We start from the raw sequence: 17,985 nt of genomic DNA on the forward strand, positions 1-17,985 counted from the left end.
AGTAATATTGGCTAGATTTCTATTTTTTCCAACTCAAATAATTGTATTTGCACAATAGCAAATTGAATCTTACTATCTACTATATTTTAATTAAACTTCCAGGTAGAACATTTGTTAAAAATCCAAATTTAATTTAGCTGTAGCATTCCACAAAAGCAATGCTCATTTTCTAAGCAAAATTTTGATGTATGGATATCTTGTGTACATTTAATGCTGTTTCTGATAAACACTGCTGTACTTTCCCATTCATGCACTGCACCATCTCCTGCTCATACATCTTATCACGCCTTTGACCTTCAGTATTTTCTCTGGCTACTTTCTTGAAAAAATATGCACTGGTTTAATTTCAGGAGACATTTAAACTTCTCCTAATTAAACTGGTGCAACCTATATTAATGCATTTTAGAAGTGGTTTCTTTTGATTCATCATAAACTTGCTCCTAAAGGAAAATCAGGAAGAACTTTCCTGAATAAAAATGTCACCTCTGGGAGGAAACAGAGCAGCCAGGAACAGTTTTGATCTTGTGACTCCAGCGAGTCGTAGACGGTAGGACCGGGCAGAGTGAGAGAAGAGCTGAGCCAGCCCCAAACTCCTTCTGACCAGTGCATGTAGGAATGGAATGTCCTTATTCACTGAGGCACCTTCTCCAGGTTTTTGGAAAACCATGAGATCACAAAATGAGGAATGATTCACCGTTTCAGACCACGGAGCAGCAGCTCCAGTACATCCCAGTTTGTTGGGTTGTACTGGAGCTGCTGTTGCAGGCCAGCAGAGACAGATCTGGAATCCAAGCTGCTGCCGGGATCACAAATCCATGCTCATTCCTTGTGTGTTATTCATGAAGGAAAATGTTTTTAACTTGGAGGGTCCTATCGAAGACGTTGTCCTATCATTAGTTTAAAAAGTGATGATTTAGGACTACTACCTTTTTCTTAAAAGTTATTTCAGAGCGTGAGAGGAAGTGCTGGCGGGAAAAGGGCGCACAGAAGTGCGATAACAAAAGTGTTAGCAACAAAAGTAACTACCTTAAATTTCCCGCGAGGATGCCAAGTGAACAGCACGCCGGGGCAGCGGCTCCGGCGATGATGCAAAGAGCCTTATTTTTGTTTTCAAATCTCCTGCCAACAGCGTCCCCGTCAGGAGATTGTACCACTGCAGGCATTCTGGTCTGGCTGGAGCAGGAGCTCTGGACACGGTACCTGCAGAGCAGAGCAGCGCAGCGCTGAGCTGGGCGTGCCCTGGCGTTCGGGACAGCTCCTCCGCCCCGGGGCAGCCGGGGCGCTCCGCTGCTTCTCCCGGCGGGCCGGGACGGGCCGGGACTCGGCAGCGCCGGCTCCCTGCGGACACCCGGGGCCAGGGAGGCTGCCCCACAGTCCGCATCCGGCCCTACGGCACCGCCGTGCACCCGCTGCGGCCCCGCGGCTCCCCGAGGGGCATAGCAGCCCTCTCCCTGGGGGGGTCGCACCCGCCCGGGCGCTCGGGCGGTCCCGGGGCCGGTTCGGGGCGCGCTCCCGGCCGCGCGGTCTCGGTCCCGCCCCGGGGAGGAGCGGAGGCGGCGGCCCCTCCCATGGTGCCCCGCGCGCGGCAGAGCCCCGCGCATGCGCACAGCGCCGCCGGCTCCCAGCTCAGCGCAAGATGGCGGCGGGCGCGTCGGACCCGCTGGAGGAGATGCTGCTCTTCTCCGAGGAGGTGGACGAGAAGGCGCTCAGCGACCTGGTGGGATCCCTGGAATCGCAGCTGGCCGGCGGTCGCGGCTCCGCCGAGGCGCCCCCGCCCAGGACCTCCGCCCCGTCCCAGCAGCCGCAGCCGCAGCAGGGGAGCCTGGCGGGGGGCAGCAGCCCCGGCCGGCAGCAGCACGGCCGCCCCGCGCCCCCTCCCGCGCCCGGGGCAGGGGAGGCGGCGGGGCCCCCCGGTAGCGCGGGGAGCCGAGCCCCCGCCCAGGGGCCTCTCCCGTCCCCGTCTCCCCCGGCGGCGGCGGCAGCGGCAGCGGCGGCTGGGAGGGGAGCGAGTGTAAACAGTAGTAGTGTGCAGCAATCACATGGAGCGGCTCCCGGCGGCGGCAGCCCCGCCGCTCCCGCCCCGCCGCAGTCCGCCGTCCCTGCCCAGCCTGTCAATAACCATGTGGCCGCTGCAGCTGCCGCCGCGCGGGACGCGGGGAGCCCCGGCCCCGGCCCCAGCCCGCCCGCCGCCGACGGCGCGCCCGGGGCCGCGGGAGACGGCGGGACCCTGGCGGGGGGCGGAGGAGCGGCGGGAGCGGCCGAGGGCGCCGCCGCTGTGCCCGCGCCGCGCCCCGGAGAAGCGGCGCCCACCGGGGAGGGCGCGGGGTCCCGGGCGGGCGCGGTGCCGCCCGTCAGCGGGCACGGCGGGGTCGCCGCCGCGCAGCCCCAGCCCGCGCCCGGCGCGCTGCCCGCGGTCACCGCGCTCGGCGCCTCCGCCAGCCCCGCGCCCGCACCGCCGGCCCCGCCGGCCCCCGCGGCCCCCGCCGCGCCCAAGCCCGCGGTCACCGCCAAGGCGGGCGCTGCCCTGCCTGCCGCCCCCCAGGCCGTGTCGCCGCGGCCGGCGCTGGGCGCTGCCCCCCGGATCGTGGCCCCGCAGCTGATCGTGCGGCCGCCGCCGCAGACCACCATCCAGCTGCCCCCCGGCTTCACCATCCCGCCCGGTAAGTGCTGCGCAGCGCTCCAGCCAGCGCGCTCGCTCTAACCTGCCCTCGGCCCAGGGCTCGCCTCTCCCCAAAGCTGTGGTGTCCCCGCCGCTCGACCTGCTGGAAACCGAGGAAAGAGGCACCTGTCTGAGGGCACCGTCTGACGAACCGGCTGCCGCTAATTAGGGTGTAACTGCTCGGCTAATGCACAGTAATTGCGCTGTTGTTGGGTGAGTTACTGGTGGTGTCCTGGGGAGAGCGGCGGTCACGGTGAGTTACCCTGGGATGGTGTAGTTGGACACCGGCTAAAAAGCTGGAGTGGTAGCTAAGAATAACTTCATATGCGTTTTAAAGGAGTTTATCTTCTGCTTTACACTTGAGAGTCCTGAAAAGTTTTACTGCTTGAAAGAATGATTTCTGTTGTGAGCCGGGTGGTAAACGTGTGTAATCTAAAATTCACGATTTCAGTAAGTGTGATAAAGTCGTTGTGTCAGGGTAGTCTTCACATCACCAGATTTCATTTACAGTTCTGAAGCAATTATGTCCTCTTTGTACATCTCTAAGTTGCTTAACTTTAATTACGAAAAATTTAAATTCAGCAAGGTTGCTAGCTAATGAAACCAGCATCCCTTCATCCTCATGATTCCTACTCTTAACCTGTATATTATTTCGTCTGAAGGCTACTGCGGTCCCCTACTTAGATTTTCATGTTGCAAAACCTTGGGTATCTTCATGTCTTCCTGAATTAGGAGCTGATTTAACATTTAAGCTGTGGACCTATTGATGTAGTCTGAAATAATTTAGTTCTTCCAACTTATTGAAATATTTGATATTTTTTAGCTAAATAGAGCAGCAATGTGATGGTGTAGCTGTTTGCTTCTGAGTGGACTTTTAGTAGTTGTATATTTGGCCCTAGTTTATGAAAAATCGTCCAGTCTGGTGCTCCAAACATACGAACCTTGGTGGTTTCATGAAGACCCAACTAACTCGAAGCAGATAAGCTGTTGTTCAGACTGTGTGCCTTTAGCCTTTGCCTCCCTTTGTTAGTCTGTTGAAGATTACTCTGTGCAGATGATAATGTGCATTGTAACTTTGCACACAGTTTCTGAAGTTCAGTGTGTCAATACTTTGATCTGTTACTTTCAAACAGAAGACGGAAAACTGAGCCTTGAAGCAGTCTGATCCGGGATTTAGAAAATGTTATGGAAATAAGACACCAGAAAGTTTTAGTTCAAGTTTGATTTTACAAGATAGTTGGAAATCCATTAAATTTGCATAGGCATGAAGATAGTATGTTCTAAAAAGAAGTTACTCAGAAAATACAATATTATTTTTTAATTTTTAACTTGGTGGATCATTTATAATTAATCTGAAACTCTTATATAGCAAACTTCTATATAAAACAGAAATTTAGAATCAGTATTTGAGAACAGGTTATTTTAGCAGATAACACTCATAAGTTACATATTTCATCTTTATGTGACTGACAGGAAGGTAAAATTAACCTCATCATTTAACTGGATTCTAACTTGTACCAGCTGCTCAGTAACAGGAATTTGTAGTCCTCCAAACTGAATTAAAATATCATGTTAACACATGAGAATTTATTCATTTATGATAGTAATTGTGTCTGCAACTTTGATTGAGACTGTGTGACACGTGTTGCAATTCATTTGTCCTTTCCACTCAGTTTTTCTCTGTTCAGAATTAGGTTTAGAAAATGGGAAGATAAATGAAGAACACACCTGTGAATCTGTGTAATGCAAATAGAACATGTATTTTTTAGAGTGTGGTAGGCATTATCCTATGAGGATTTTTATGTAAGGTTCACAACATAATCAGAGAAGTGATAACACGTTTGGCCAGTTGGTATATTGGGGTGGCCAGATGGTTTAGGAATGGCATATACCAAATATATCATCTGCTTGCAGGATTTTCTGCAAATATGTGCTGTGAAGCTTGGTGCTTAAATGCCTAATAGACCTTAAAAGTTACCTTTTAGATTAGTTTTTAATGAGTTTCTTTCAACTTTTTAATTTTTAAATTACTCTTGGCTTTGAAAGAGAATTATTATTGTGGCTTTTGGATGTGGTCCTTGCTGTAGCTCTGTATGCCTGTTACCTTACACTTTGATTTCCATGAATCTTTAGTTTATAGTGGCAGAAATTTGCCTTCTGTTTGTGTTTGTGGCAGGAAAGGTTGGCTGGGAGCACCCAGCTCTGTGAGTTAGGGCTTTTTATGTGTGCTGCAGTTCTCTCATGTGTTCATCCCACAATTGGGATTTGGTTTTTCCATGTCAGACTAAAGAAAGACTTTCTTGCTACGGGGTTCTGAAATTTGTTATGGTAGTGTTTGAATTTCTTTATCCTCAGGGTATGTTACAAACTGTGTCCCTTTAGGAAGGTGTTGGGTTTTTTCCCCTGGGAAGTTAATAATTAGAAGAGGATGTAAGCTTTTACCTTTAGAATTGGATATAAGATGTTACCTCATTAATTTTCCTTTGGAAAGTTAAGAAAATCTATAAATCAACTTGCACATCGAGATAAGTTGTAGAAACAGTGTCTACTGACCCTGTTGTCAGCAGACTAAGAGTGACTTCATAGGTTTTTAGTTTGGGTTCTCTAGTAGCTGCAGACAAGATGGTTTTCTGTTTATTTGACCTGCTGTATCTTATCTAGGTTAAATTATTAAAATGTATTCTGGAACTAACTGGAAATTCTTTTTAACAATCTGTCTGAAGAACTGCTTCTTGGTTCTGAGTGAAGTATAGGAAGAACATTGCATGCTTTGCAGTGACCATGAATGTGTGAAACTCTAGGATCCACGGACCAGCTTAGCCACTGTCTCCCCTTTTCCGACCTGCTGACCACAAAACTTTGGGCACAGGTTGATGGCAATGGCTTTGTTGTTTAGAATACCTCTATTTGTGAGGTGTTTTACAAGAAAATAATCTGAAAAAATTATCATTTGCTTCCAGAAAGTGTTAGAAAATGCTTGCCACTTTTCTAAAATTGCTGCTCTGTATCATTGTATGCTGAGGAGTTGTGTTGGTTCTCTGGGCCTGACAGTGTTGATGTTTAAACCACAGGTAGTGCCTCCCAAAGTGGTGATGGTGGGTACCATATAGATTAATCTGTTAATGCTCAGTGTTAAGTACATCTCAAATATTGTATCCTCAGAGGTGTGTCTGGCATGTACTCGTAAGCTGTTGTTTAGTAGAGCTCTCGGGTCATTGTCCCTGGTACGCACATACTCAATTGTGTTCCCAGCAGCAGCTGTTGTCCTTAGAGTTTACTTTTAATGGGTATTTATTTCTAATTTTGTTCTCCTGACCCTGACTAGACTGCTAGAAGTCACTGTCCCCCAAACACTCAAGTGACTGCTTTTTTCATCACTGCTCTGCATAAACTGCAGTCATTTAAATTCCATACTGAATCGGGTCTACTAGTGGGAGCTCCTTTTCTTCTTTGAAGTAGAATCTCGTGCTACATGAGAATCAAAGAAAGACACACTATAGAGAATACTCTAGTGCTGTACATTAATTTTCCTGTGTGTTCTGTGGTTAGGCAGTTGTTTATGTGTTACCTTGCTGTTGTTTCCTGTGTGGTGACTGTTGCCTTGCCCCCGCCAGGGATGGTGCTGGTGCGCACGGACGCCGGGCAGCTCGTGATGGTGCCGCAGCAGGCCCTGGCACAGGCTCAGATGCAGGCTCAGGTGCAGACACAGGCCCAGGGTCCTGCCAGCATGTCACCCAGGCTTTCTGTGCCCACAACTGGACCTGTTTTTCGCCTCTCAACAGCTCAGGTATGTCCGGCGTGGTTTCACATGGGTGCATTATGTCTTACACATTATTATGTGTATGTTTCTGCAACTGTGCCTTCCTCCCCTGTTGGTTGTGAAAACAGGAAATGCTTATTCAAATGGAGTTTATTTTATGAGGCCTAGGATTTTTTTTTTTAATTTTAGGAAAAAAATCTTTAGAGTCTCTTAAGACTCTGTTCAGACTGAGAAATGCTTGGAGGCTACAAATCTCAGTCTTAGCCTGGGCTGTGCATCACTGGTTTAACAAGTGTCCTTCCCTTGCTGCTCTTGAATTGGAGATACTGTGTGATCCAAGCATGCTGAATCCTAGGACAGCTAATTTCACTGGACATTAGAAAAGAGAAAGCCAATCACATTCTATCCAAGCATTTGCAATAATTTTTAAAAAACTTTTAAAATGTGATTTATTCAAAAGAAAGATTTCATTCTTCTAACTTGCCTCTGGATTTGATCTGTCTACACTGAAAGTTTTGCCTGTGTTGTGAGTACGTTTCCCTTTTTCTAGGGATTGATAGGATAGAATGCTTTCAATGTCTCAAACTCATCAGGGGAATGTGTTGATTTGAACTTGGAGCTAATTTATTTTCTAGGGTGAATGTGGGGTGGTCTTGTGTTTTTTGGGTTGTTTTTTGTTTCATTTGTTTGAGGTTTTTTTTTTTAAATTTCTTTGAAGGCTTCATTGGCTTAAAAGTTTGCAGAGAGGCAATTTAGCTTTGGGCCATTTAGGGCTAGGACTGAGCTATGTTACTAAAATGTGGAGGCAAACATCTTTGGATATTAGTACAGGGCTGCTGTGCAATAGTAATAGGAGGTGGAGTTTCAGGTAGTTTTGCCTAAGGTGTATGTTGGCAGAAGAGATAAGTAATTCTGTGTGGAAAGATGAAAAATGTGCCTTTACAACTTTTTAGTTGTTGTAGAAGTTGCTTGAAATAAATTCAACAGGTATTTCCCAATATTTATAATTTCATTACTTTCCCTTTATATGCTTTATGTATTGCACTATATTTATAGTCTGAAAGATCCTTAAGTTAAATTCAAAACTGAAAACAATGATAAACATTTCAGAAGAGAAGGAAGCTGGAATAAATTCAGAGAATTGAAAATAGTAACGTGAGGCAATCCATAAACCACAGAGCCAAGTAGAATGTAAGTTTTAGAAGTGAGTGTACCTAGGCAGACTGTAACTCAGTGTCAGGAAAGACATAAAGCCTGGAAACACTTGGAAAAACTTCATGCTCTCAAAAGAGAAGTGCAGTATTGGATGAAATTTGCTAAAGAACTATTTGCAGAAAAGGCAGCCATATAATGTTTAAATTTGTGCTGTGTGGAAGAATACGACTTGTAGAAACCTTCAAAGAGAAATGTATTCCAGGAAAAGTAAACACTGAGCTAAGCCTGTGTTTGTTTACAGATTTTTTTTTTACTAGTTTGATGACAACAAAGTTGCAGCCAATTTCTGAATTTGTCCGCCTGTCTTTGGTTGCTGGGGGCTTTCTTTGCAAATAAGCGCAGTCACTGCTTTAGTGATCACTTCAAGGGCTCCTGAGACAAGTGGGTAGTGTAACTGCAAAGCAGGTGTGTGGTGGGACTGTACCAACAATGGCATCTCAGTTAGTTTTAGCCATTTTTCTTCCATACTGTTCAGTTTTTATGTGGCCAGCAGACTGAATTAAAATTCAACATAGAAGCATTCATAACAGATATTAACAGATTTTTTGTAATTTGAAGACTTCTGAGGAATAACCTTTACTGCACCCCTGCTTGGCACTGGGTTCAGTCTGGGGTTTGGATCCCAAAGTCAGCCTTAGGATGTGTGCACAGCAGATGTAGCTCATGTTGATCTCAGGCAGCTGTTCTCTACTTTTATGAAGCAGTTAATGTTGCAGAAGGAGTATTATTGATGGATTTATATAAAAGTAAACCCGTGAGGAATACTGCATGTTCAGGTGTTGTGGAGCCAGCTGAAATCTGCAGGAGTTCAGGTATGACAGAGTTGTGTTGGTTTTGTACAGGGTTGTGCCCAGATGAATAGAACACCCCCTGCACTCCAGAGGATCCTTTGCAGTACCTGGTGCTGACACACTGGCTTGGAACAGAGGCAGCCAGCAAGGCCTTGGCAGTGATCAGTACTTGCAAGATGTGAAAATTTGGTTGTTTTAGTGTAGGGGGATTAGAATCATGATACTGTAGCTTGTCAGGAGTCATCTCCTTTGAAAATCAGTGGTAGCTGCCCAAACTGTACTGCATCATTTCTGTATTTGTTGTAATTAACAGGGTTAAGAAATAATTAATATTGCCCATGGGAAATTCACATTGAACTTCCCTGACTCTGGATTTGATCTTCAGAGACTTTCATTGTGACATGCATTTCATATGTTTTATATATGTTTTGACCTAAGATTGTTCTTTAAAAGTATGGTTGACAGCCTTTTAAAACAAGATTGTAAAGATATGAATTCTAATGTTTTATCTAATCAGAACTAGGCACAAGACTTCTTTTTGATTAGGTGGATAATTTATAACCAGATGCTGCTCATTGGTTTTCCAGATTAAATATTCAATGATACTTATTATGCTAAGGTTTTAGAAATGTCAGTTGTTTGTTTGAGTAGTCAGTATAATTAGTCAATTCAGGGATTGTTCTAAAATAAAGGAAATGATGTGTACTGAAAAATAATTTTTTCAGGGAGTTTTTATTTAAGCTGTTTTCTTTCAGGATCTCTTTCTGGTGGTCAGAAAGCTGAATTCAGTGGATTAAAATTTCCAGGAGGAGTTTCAAATTCAATATTAATCAAAAATAATGTCCTAGGTTTTTATGTATATAGAGTATGAATATTCAAGAGTCATGGTGTCCACTGTGACTGAAACACAGGGAAATTCTGGTTCCATTAGCTCAAGACAGAATATAAACATTAATTGCCTGAATCCTGCCAAGTGTTTTGTGAGATGGATGAACGTGGCACACTATGGAGTTTTAACCTTTCTTTTGGATATTAATTGGTATTTTACTGTGCAGAGCTCAACTTAATTACTATATCTTTATTCAGTTATTTTAAGATAGCTTTATTTGGATTAAAATGCAGAGTGGCTTAAGTTTGTAGATCTTAGCATTGTATTTTACTCACTGAGTTTTACCCTTCTTTTGGCTATGTAGAAAGTCAGCACAGGTGGAAATTTGCAATCTGCCTTAAGGATTCTAGGAAATAATATCTTATGAAGAATATATCAGAAAAAGTCACGGCTTTCATACTTTATTGGTATTATGGTTACTGTTCTGCAGATTGTCCTAATTTTTAGCCTGTATCAGGTGTCACAAGTTACTCAGCTAAGTGATTGTTTTCAGTGCTCATTTGTTTAATACCCTTTGAATAATTATTGTGATGAGACAGTGTGTTGTGAGCTGTACAGCAAGATGTAAAATACAGGATATTAAATAACATGCCAAAGAAGTTGCAAAAGCTGGCAGTTACTTTTGGCAACTCATTAAGAAGTGCTGAAAGTGCTAACTGGAGAACATAAAAAGGATTTGGAATTACCTTTTTTAAAACTAGAAGAAGGAGGGTCTGAAAAACTACCAAGTGTTCATCTAAGTTTGAAAGCTCTTTGGTTCTCTCCCCTTGACAACTGTGTAATTTCTCCACTCTCAAAAAAGGAAGGGCATATAAGGCAATGTTTTAAATGTTCTGAGATAAGATCTACACAGAGAGCTGTTCAGATTCTAAACCATTTCTGCAGCCTGAGTACTGCAAGATTTTTCGTGCCGTACCCACAGCGGTCATTTGCTCACAGAAATTTTGGAAGAAAATGAACCAGGTTTTCCCTGCAAATCCCTCTAACATCAGCAGCTGGGCTGATACCTGGTCAGTATGTGGGGAACCTTTCTCTGGGAACAATGGGAGCTGCTGAGATGAGGAAAGTGTAATGTGTTTGCCCTGAGGAATTTGTGTAAGGCCTTGAGTAAAGGCTTTCCTTAAAGACAGTGCCTCTACCCTTACATATTCTGCTGCTGAAGGTTCAGAAGTTAAATATCTGTATACAGTAGTACTTACCCTTGGAGGGAATTGATAGAGCCACCCCTCTTCCCTTCCCAGGTTTAAAAAAGGTGTGTTTGGATTGCAGTGCCAAACACAAGAGTTCAGAAAGACTAAGATCCATAATTTCCTGTTGATCCTACATTGCTGTGTCCTGTGGGTGTGCAGGGAATTCCAGTCCTTCCATGATGAATGCTTCAGTGGACAGTCAAGGCACATGACTGAGTTGCACAGCAGACATAGATCTGACGTTTCTTATTCTTTGATTGCTTGGATTTGCTATTTGACTTCTGTGGTTTATAGTATCTGTGTCTTGTTTTCTGCAGCTTCCCCGAGTAGAGGCAGATGTACAGCTTTGGGTACACTTTGGTGTTAGGTTCTTGGGAGAAGAGAGGCAAGTCCATTTTGAAAGGAAGACTTGGGTTCTTCTTGACTCTTAGGTGGGGTGATCTTTGATTAGACATTTAATTATGCTCCTCTTAATTGCTGCTGTGTAAAGCATGAACAAAGTCTGATGATTTCCATTCTTGGTGGGATTCTGGAAAACTGGCAAATGGGGATAAGCACAGAGGGAGGGCAGGGAGGGTCTCAGCTGGGCCAGTTTAAGCTGGACACGTGTCCCAGGAGGAGGGACAGTGTCTGCAGCACCGTCACCAGAGGAGCACTGGAACACAGCCACAGCAAGGAGTCAGCAGGACTGAGAGCAGTACCTGGAACAGAAAGGTGTATTTGATATTTTAATGATCTTTTCCATTTACAGTCTTCCTGGTATCTTTAAAATATTCAAGAAAAACATGAGTACCAATTCCATGATCATCAAGAAAAACAATTGTACCAAATAACAGTTTTCATTTAGTTCAAGTTATAAGATTGTGTAGGACGGGATGGGATGGGATGGGACGGGATTGTGTAGTGGGGATGTTAATGGTTGGACTCACTGACCTTTGAGACCTTTCCCAACATAAATGAATTTATAATTCTGTGATATTAACTATTCCTAGCTGCAGTTTTTCTCTGGAGTTTTGTTTTGAGAAAAATTGCAAAATACTCAGGTATATTAAAAGTATTTTTCATACCAGTGCAGCTACAAGAGGCTTGTTCGGTTTTTTTAATTGGCATCTCAGGGTTTATATGGAAATACTTGGTCTTCCCTGAGTATTAAAATAATCTTTGGATGCATTAAAAAGTACAAGTTTGTTGTACTGTAAAAGTGATAATGTGCTTCTTTTGAAAAACATGATTTGGATGTTTTTGACTTGCCTGTGCATAATTTTAATTTAGCTTTTTTCTCTTTGTGATTTTAGTTTCCTTTTACTTTTTGGTTGATATTAATTTTAGCTGAATATTAATAGTTTTTTAACATTGCCAAAATTTAATCAGCTTTAGACTATTAATTAAGGTACAGGATTTTTAGGAAACAAGCCATAATTTGTTGGAACTTAAATTGATCTTAGGAGAATTCTGCTCTGGGTTCTTGTATTATGAGCAGCTCAAACAGTGTGGGTTTGCTTGCACTACTATATTCTTCAGAGATAATAAATAAATTCAGAAGTCTTTTAAAACTGGTTATCAGATTGCATTAAATTTTTGCCTCCATATCTTGTTTTGAATCTTAGACTTGTGAAATTGTGAAAAATGGGGAGGTGCTGCCATCTAGTTTTCCTTTGCTGTGTTTCTTTTGTTTATCTTCAAGTTTCATTTGTACAATTTACGGCTTTGCATGCCTTGGATGTGGTTTTTTCACTGGCTTTCAGTATCTTAATACCCAGGTGGACTTACATTCATCATAACCAAATAGCAAAAAAATTGCTTATTTCAAATTCTTTTAAATTGCAATTATTTTATGTTAGTTACAAAATTAAAGTGCTGCTGTACTCTAAGAATATAAAGTGAATATCATACGGCAAAGAGCAATGTAAGCCTGGCCTGTAATGTTTTAGTTTTGAATATTTGTTGTTGGAACTTCAAAGCAGGTGAAAGAATGTATATTGGAGTTTTCATGGGACTGCTGCTGAAAATGGATTTGGCTTCAGAGTTTATGAATGTTTTTGTTTTCAAGTTTGATTGAAAATGTGTTTTCCATTAAGTTTTTTTGTATCTTTTTAGTGATCAGAAAGGGCACTTATGTGTGAAGTTTGATGGTTTAGTGTTTTGTTTTCGTTGTCTAAAGAGTCTGATATATAATTTTTTTAAAGAAAATGACAGCTTTTTCTAGCTTTGTTTTTCTTGCTTTAGGCATTTTTCTAACTTCCGCTTTTCAGAATTTGAAGTTTATATCATGAACTGTTTTGTTTTCTGTGTTTGGATACTCACTTTATGTTAAGTTTCATTTTGCCGTCTGTTTTTAAAATGAAAAAAAAAATTTAAAAGTTTTTTTAGGCTGTGTGAGTACTGCATCCCCTGCTGTGGCTGTGTTTTTGCAGTGGAACCCGCTCTGAGCAGCAGCAGCAGCTCAGGCTGTGCCTTCCCTTGGTGCTGAGGGCAGTCTGAGCTGGGCTGAGGTGCCCAAGCTGCTGCTCTTGCTAAGGCAGAGCCTTTCAAATCTGAGATTGGCCTGGTCGTACACTTATGTCTGGGTTTTCAGCATTGTTTATATTTTTATGGCACCTTTGGTATTTTTTCCTCACTTATTTATTATTACTGACTCTTGTTTTTCTTTCTGCTTTTCTGACAAATGTTTGTTTTACTTTTTGCATAAATTTTAAGCAAACAGATAAATCTTTGTTGTTGCCAAGGTGCACTGCCATTATTATCAGATAAGCTATTCCATTCTGTTTCCTTGCTGTAGATGTTTTTGGGTTTCTTTGCAGTGTTCTGGAGAATACATTTGTGGCAGTAGGGCAGGTGAGGTGGGAGGTCAGAGAGAGTAAGGAATGTGTGGTTTTTACTGTGCTTTAACCACAATACTGTTTTCCTTCTTTTCCTTTACAATGAGTGATTCTTTTCTGTATAAGCAGACAATAGGTTTTCAGTACTTACAAATGATACTGTTTATGTTTTTGTAGCATTAACACAGCTCTAAAACTTAGAAAACACTCAAATGTTAGCAAGGCTGTACATTTAAACATGCAAAGTTCAGGAAGTGCTGTAAAGGAGGTTCCTGAGCACTGTCACACAGTGCCTCCCATGTGCATATGCATTATGCTACATGAGCACATACTACTGTTATTTTAAATTTATACGGTGTGTAAGCTGGACAGTCCTCATTAATGAAGATTTATGTAATATTTGTTCCTCCGCTGTTCAGTGGGTTGCTTCAGGCTTACTTGTTGCCTCTCTCTGCAGTGGGAATTAATAACCTAGCAGGTTTTTTGTGAAGCTTATCCCTATAACAACTTTCTCAACAATGGAGTTAAGGGGATTACTAGCCTCCTTTTGTAAGTAGGAAATAGAGCCTAATTGTCTCTATTTTAAATACAAAATGAAAAATGCTGGCTAATTTATTGTGTTCAGTTTGACTTCATTTGCAGCCTTCAGTTGCAGCCATGGCCATTCCTGGTCACAAACTCCACACTGCAAGTTATGCACTCATAAATACATTGCATAAGAGTATTGATTGCAATGGATTTATCTGTATTTGCAGGCAGCACTAAGCACTAGAGCCAGGAGTAGAATCCAGCTGAAGTGACAAAATTCAGCTGGTTTTTATTCACCAGATATTTTGGATGAAACCTAGTGATTGCAGGAGGACCAGCCACTTCACCAGGGCATGAGAATGCTTTGATAAATGTTTGCTTCAGCAACAGGGGTTTTGGACTTAGCACCCCTGGTTTCTGAAGGTTTTCTCTTGTGGCCCCATAGTCCTCTGGCTGTCCTGTGTAATTGCTCCCAGTCCTGTGTCTTCCTGCCCTGTTATCCCCAGAGGAGCGTTGTGCACATGAGGAACAGAGCAGCATCTCCCTGCTTTGGTTCTGATGCTCCACTCAGTGACACTGGTGGCAGTGAAGGTTCTGCTTCTGCTGTCTGACCTGTTAGAGATTCTGTTTCCAGTAATTTTCTGTCATTGTGAGTGAATGTCAGGCTTTAAAGGGATAATACTTTGGGTCAGTTTTGCTGTATTTTTACTGGGCTGAAAAAAAAATAAAATCTCTGATAAAAAGTTTCTTTTCATCTGACATTTGAGTGCCTGGTCATGTGAACTGTAACCAGAGGAATTGAGAGGCAGTCAATCAACGTGTGAAGTTTCTCTGTGAACTGTTCAGAAGTTTAAGCCTTGGGAAGCAGAGTTTGCTAATGGGGAGTGTTATGATGGATTAATAGCAGTTTGGGATACAGCCATACTTGGCTTGAGTTAGTTATGGAAAATTATGTGGCAGTTGTCCCTGCCTGGACATCAGGTGCCCACCAGAGCCTCTCCATCCCTGTCCTCAGCTGGACAAGGAGAGAAAGTGTAAGGAAAGTCTCATGAGTCAGGATGGAGATCTCTCACCAGTTACTGACACAGCAAAACAGGCTCGGCTGGGGGGATTTAATTCATTACCAATCAGATACATAATTGGATAGTGAGAAATAAAAACTAAATCTTAAAACACCTTCTCCTCACCCCACCTTTCTTCCTGGGCTTAACTTTACTCCCAGCTTTCACCACCTTTCCCCAAGTGGTGCATGGGCACAGGGAGTGGGGGCTGTGCTCAGCTCATCCCAGGTTGTCTCTGCTGCTCCTTCTTCCTCAGGGGAAGGGCTCCTCACACTCTTCCTGAGCTGCAGTGTGGGGTCCCTCCCACAGGAGACAGTGAGCTCCATGAGCTTCTCCAGCCTGAGAGCTTCCCATGGGCTGCAGTCCTTCCGGAGCTGCTGCAGCCTGGTCCTTTCCATGGGTGCAGTCAGTCCTTCAGGAGCTGCTGCAGCCTGGTCCTTCCCATGGGTGCAGTCAGTCCTTCAGGAGCTGCTGCAGCCCCTGAGGGGTCACAGGTCCTGCCAGCAAAGCTGTTCCAGCTTGGGCTCCTCTCTCCACAGGGCCACAGGTCCTGCCAGGAGCTGCTCCAGTGTGGAGCTCCTGGGGTCACAGCCTCCTTCAGGCCCCCGTGCTCCGTGTGGGACCCTGCAGGGGCTGCAGGGGGATCTCTGCTCCATGCTGGGCCCTGCAGGGGGATCTCTGCTCCATCCCGGGCCCTGCAGGGGGATCTCTGCTCCATGCTGGGCCCTGCAGGGGGATCTCTGCTCCATGCTGGGCCCTGCAGGGGGATCTCTGATCTATCCTGGAGCCCGAGGGCTGCAGGGCACAGCCGCCTCTCCCTGGGCTGCACCTGGGCCTGGGGGAACCTCAGCTCCAGCACCTGGAGCAGCTCCTGCCCCTCCTGCCCTGCCCTGGGTCTGCAGAGCTGCTCCTCTCACATCTCCTCACTCCTCTCCCCCAGCTGCAATTCCACGGGATCTCCTGCCCTTTCCTGAATGTTCCCCAGAGGTGCAGCCACTGTCACTGATGGGCCCGGCCTTGGCCAGGGGCTGCAATTGGCTCTACTGGACACAGGGGAGGCTTCTGGCAGCTTCTCACAAAGCCACCCCACCTCCAAAACCTGGCCATGCCAGCCCAGTGCAAGTGAGCTCCCAGATTTGACCTTTAGCTTCTGCTTCTGCCAGTGTCTGTGATCCCACTTCAGTTTTCTCCTTGTTAAACAGTGCTGTTGATGAGGCATCTCAGTTGGCATCTTAGCATGGTCTGTTGAGTTTATAAGAAGTCTTCTAGATTAACGATTAGAAATAATAATTATTTAATAATAATATAATTTTTAAGTTTTATAAACTTAAAGATCTTTTGGAAAAACTTTGCATAACACTTAGTGAAGCCATGTATTGGAAGATGTAGAGATGTCACAGTCTGTGTTGTGAAAAACTTGGCTTTTGTGTTAGTGTTTGTTCAAATGCTGTTTTGGGTATCTTGTTCTTTTTGGTTGATAGTGGCCAAGTTTATTGACAGGAATGATCATGAAAAATATATGGAACTTAGTTATCAAAAGTGAGCTCTAGTGCAGAGCCTGTGCTGCTGGTGCCTGGAGTGTTGGTCAGGAGGTGGTTCTGTAGTACAAAATGCAAGTGTATCCCAAACCTGCTCCCAAGGATTTGCATACTAGCCCTCTTGCAGTTTGACTTCATTTGATATAGCTGTGAATGTGCAATGCAATCTCTAAAATTGGTGCAGTCCTGCCTTGGCAGTGACAAATAATTTTTGGCTATTTTGACTGTTTCCTCCATATTCAAGTGACTTGCATTTTCAAATGGAGCCTTGTGTATTCCTTGAAGTACAGACAGCTTGTTTGTGCACAGCAGGTAGAATGGATTCTCTCCCAAGCTTTGCCTCCCTGTTCTTGTGCCCAGAGCTCTGGGGAGAAGGAGAGATGTTGTTTAAGGAGTGAATTTACAGGACACAGAGTATTTCTTCACTGTGAACAATTCCAGTGTGCTCTGACTGCCGAAGTGACAGTGACTTGTTGCACCCTGGAATCTGAGACACTTGTGTTACCTGTGACTTGGGCAGGCAGAGCAAACCTTGGGACAGCCCGTCCTCCCAGGCTGTCCCTGCTGAAATGCTCCTTTCCTGTGCAGCACTGTGCTGTGCTCCCCATTGCTGAGCTGCCTGACAGAGCCAGCTCTGTGTGCAGATGCTCCTCCAGTGTCCCCGTGGGCATCAGTAACAGGTTATCCTTCATGGTCTGGTGTCCTGCCTGTGTCTGAGTACAGGGCAAAAGGCTCTTCAGTGTTACCTGTGTGTATTTAGGGAATGTAAAAACATCTGATTTGTCTAATAAAAAGAACAGTTAGCATTTGAAAATGTATTTCTTTTTAACTCTTCTGGTAATTTCAGAATTTAATAGCATCCTACCAAACCTGAGCAGCTTTTCCTTAAGGAACATCATAAATTCTTTTAGATTCTTCCAGTAGGAACTTGGCTCTTTGGGCTATGATTTTGTGTTAAAATAATGTTGATAATTTTTGTTTTCTTTTTGACATATTTCTCATGAGATCTATTTACAAGTTTCCTTCCATAGAAAACACAGCTTTTTCTTCCTAAATATTTTTTATCAGTTCTCAAAGCATTCATGTTGGGAATCCTTCAAATGTCTTCTGGCAACTTATAGCTGTCACTTGAAGATCATTTCCATGATATTTAAGAATTTCTCCAGGCTAGTTCCTTGTTGTGTTTCTCATCCTCTCATTTCACACTTACCTTTCTAACCCTTCTGAGTTTTGGAACCACGTTAGTAAACCATTGTATTACTTTGTTTGCAGTTCTCTGGTGCTGAGGGATTTCTTCATATACAGCACATGAGTAGATTTTACTGCCATTTTCTATCAAATACTTTTGTCACTATTGATTTTTAAAACCAAGGGTGAATATAGTCTTCAAGTTTCACAGTTTGCTGCTGAAGTCTGACAGACTGGAATACATTCTTAGTTGGGTGTTATTAGTGAAAATTTGTATTTTAATTCTGTGCAGTTTTTTTTTCAAGTATGTTCCTGTGATGAATAACGGGCATTTATTAGTTGAGAAA

The 17,985-nt window shown here is 43.8% G+C and overlaps 1 protein-coding gene across 5 annotated transcripts in view; it reads left to right on the forward strand.

Annotated features, from left to right (window-relative positions):
• The first annotated feature begins 1,503 nt into the window (after nucleotides 1-1,503).
• Nucleotides 1,504-17,985, forward strand: part of LOC134557424 (transcription initiation factor TFIID subunit 4-like) — a 150,807-nt gene continuing 134,325 nt past the window's right edge. For all 5 annotated transcript variants that reach the window (XR_010082048.1, XM_063410413.1, XM_063410415.1 and 2 more), the window contains exons 1-2: nucleotides 1,504-2,660; nucleotides 6,274-6,446. Coding sequence is in view for 4 of the 5 variants with exons in the window: in XM_063410413.1 (XP_063266483.1) it covers nucleotides 1,637-2,660; nucleotides 6,274-6,446 (1,197 nt within the window). In the remaining variant the exon portion in view is untranslated. The remainder of the gene's footprint in view (nucleotides 2,661-6,273; nucleotides 6,447-17,985) is intronic.

Source organism: Prinia subflava, chromosome 13 (genome assembly GCF_021018805.1).
Source record: "Prinia subflava isolate CZ2003 ecotype Zambia chromosome 13, Cam_Psub_1.2, whole genome shotgun sequence".
NCBI classification, from domain to species: domain Eukaryota; kingdom Metazoa; phylum Chordata; class Aves; order Passeriformes; family Cisticolidae; genus Prinia; species Prinia subflava.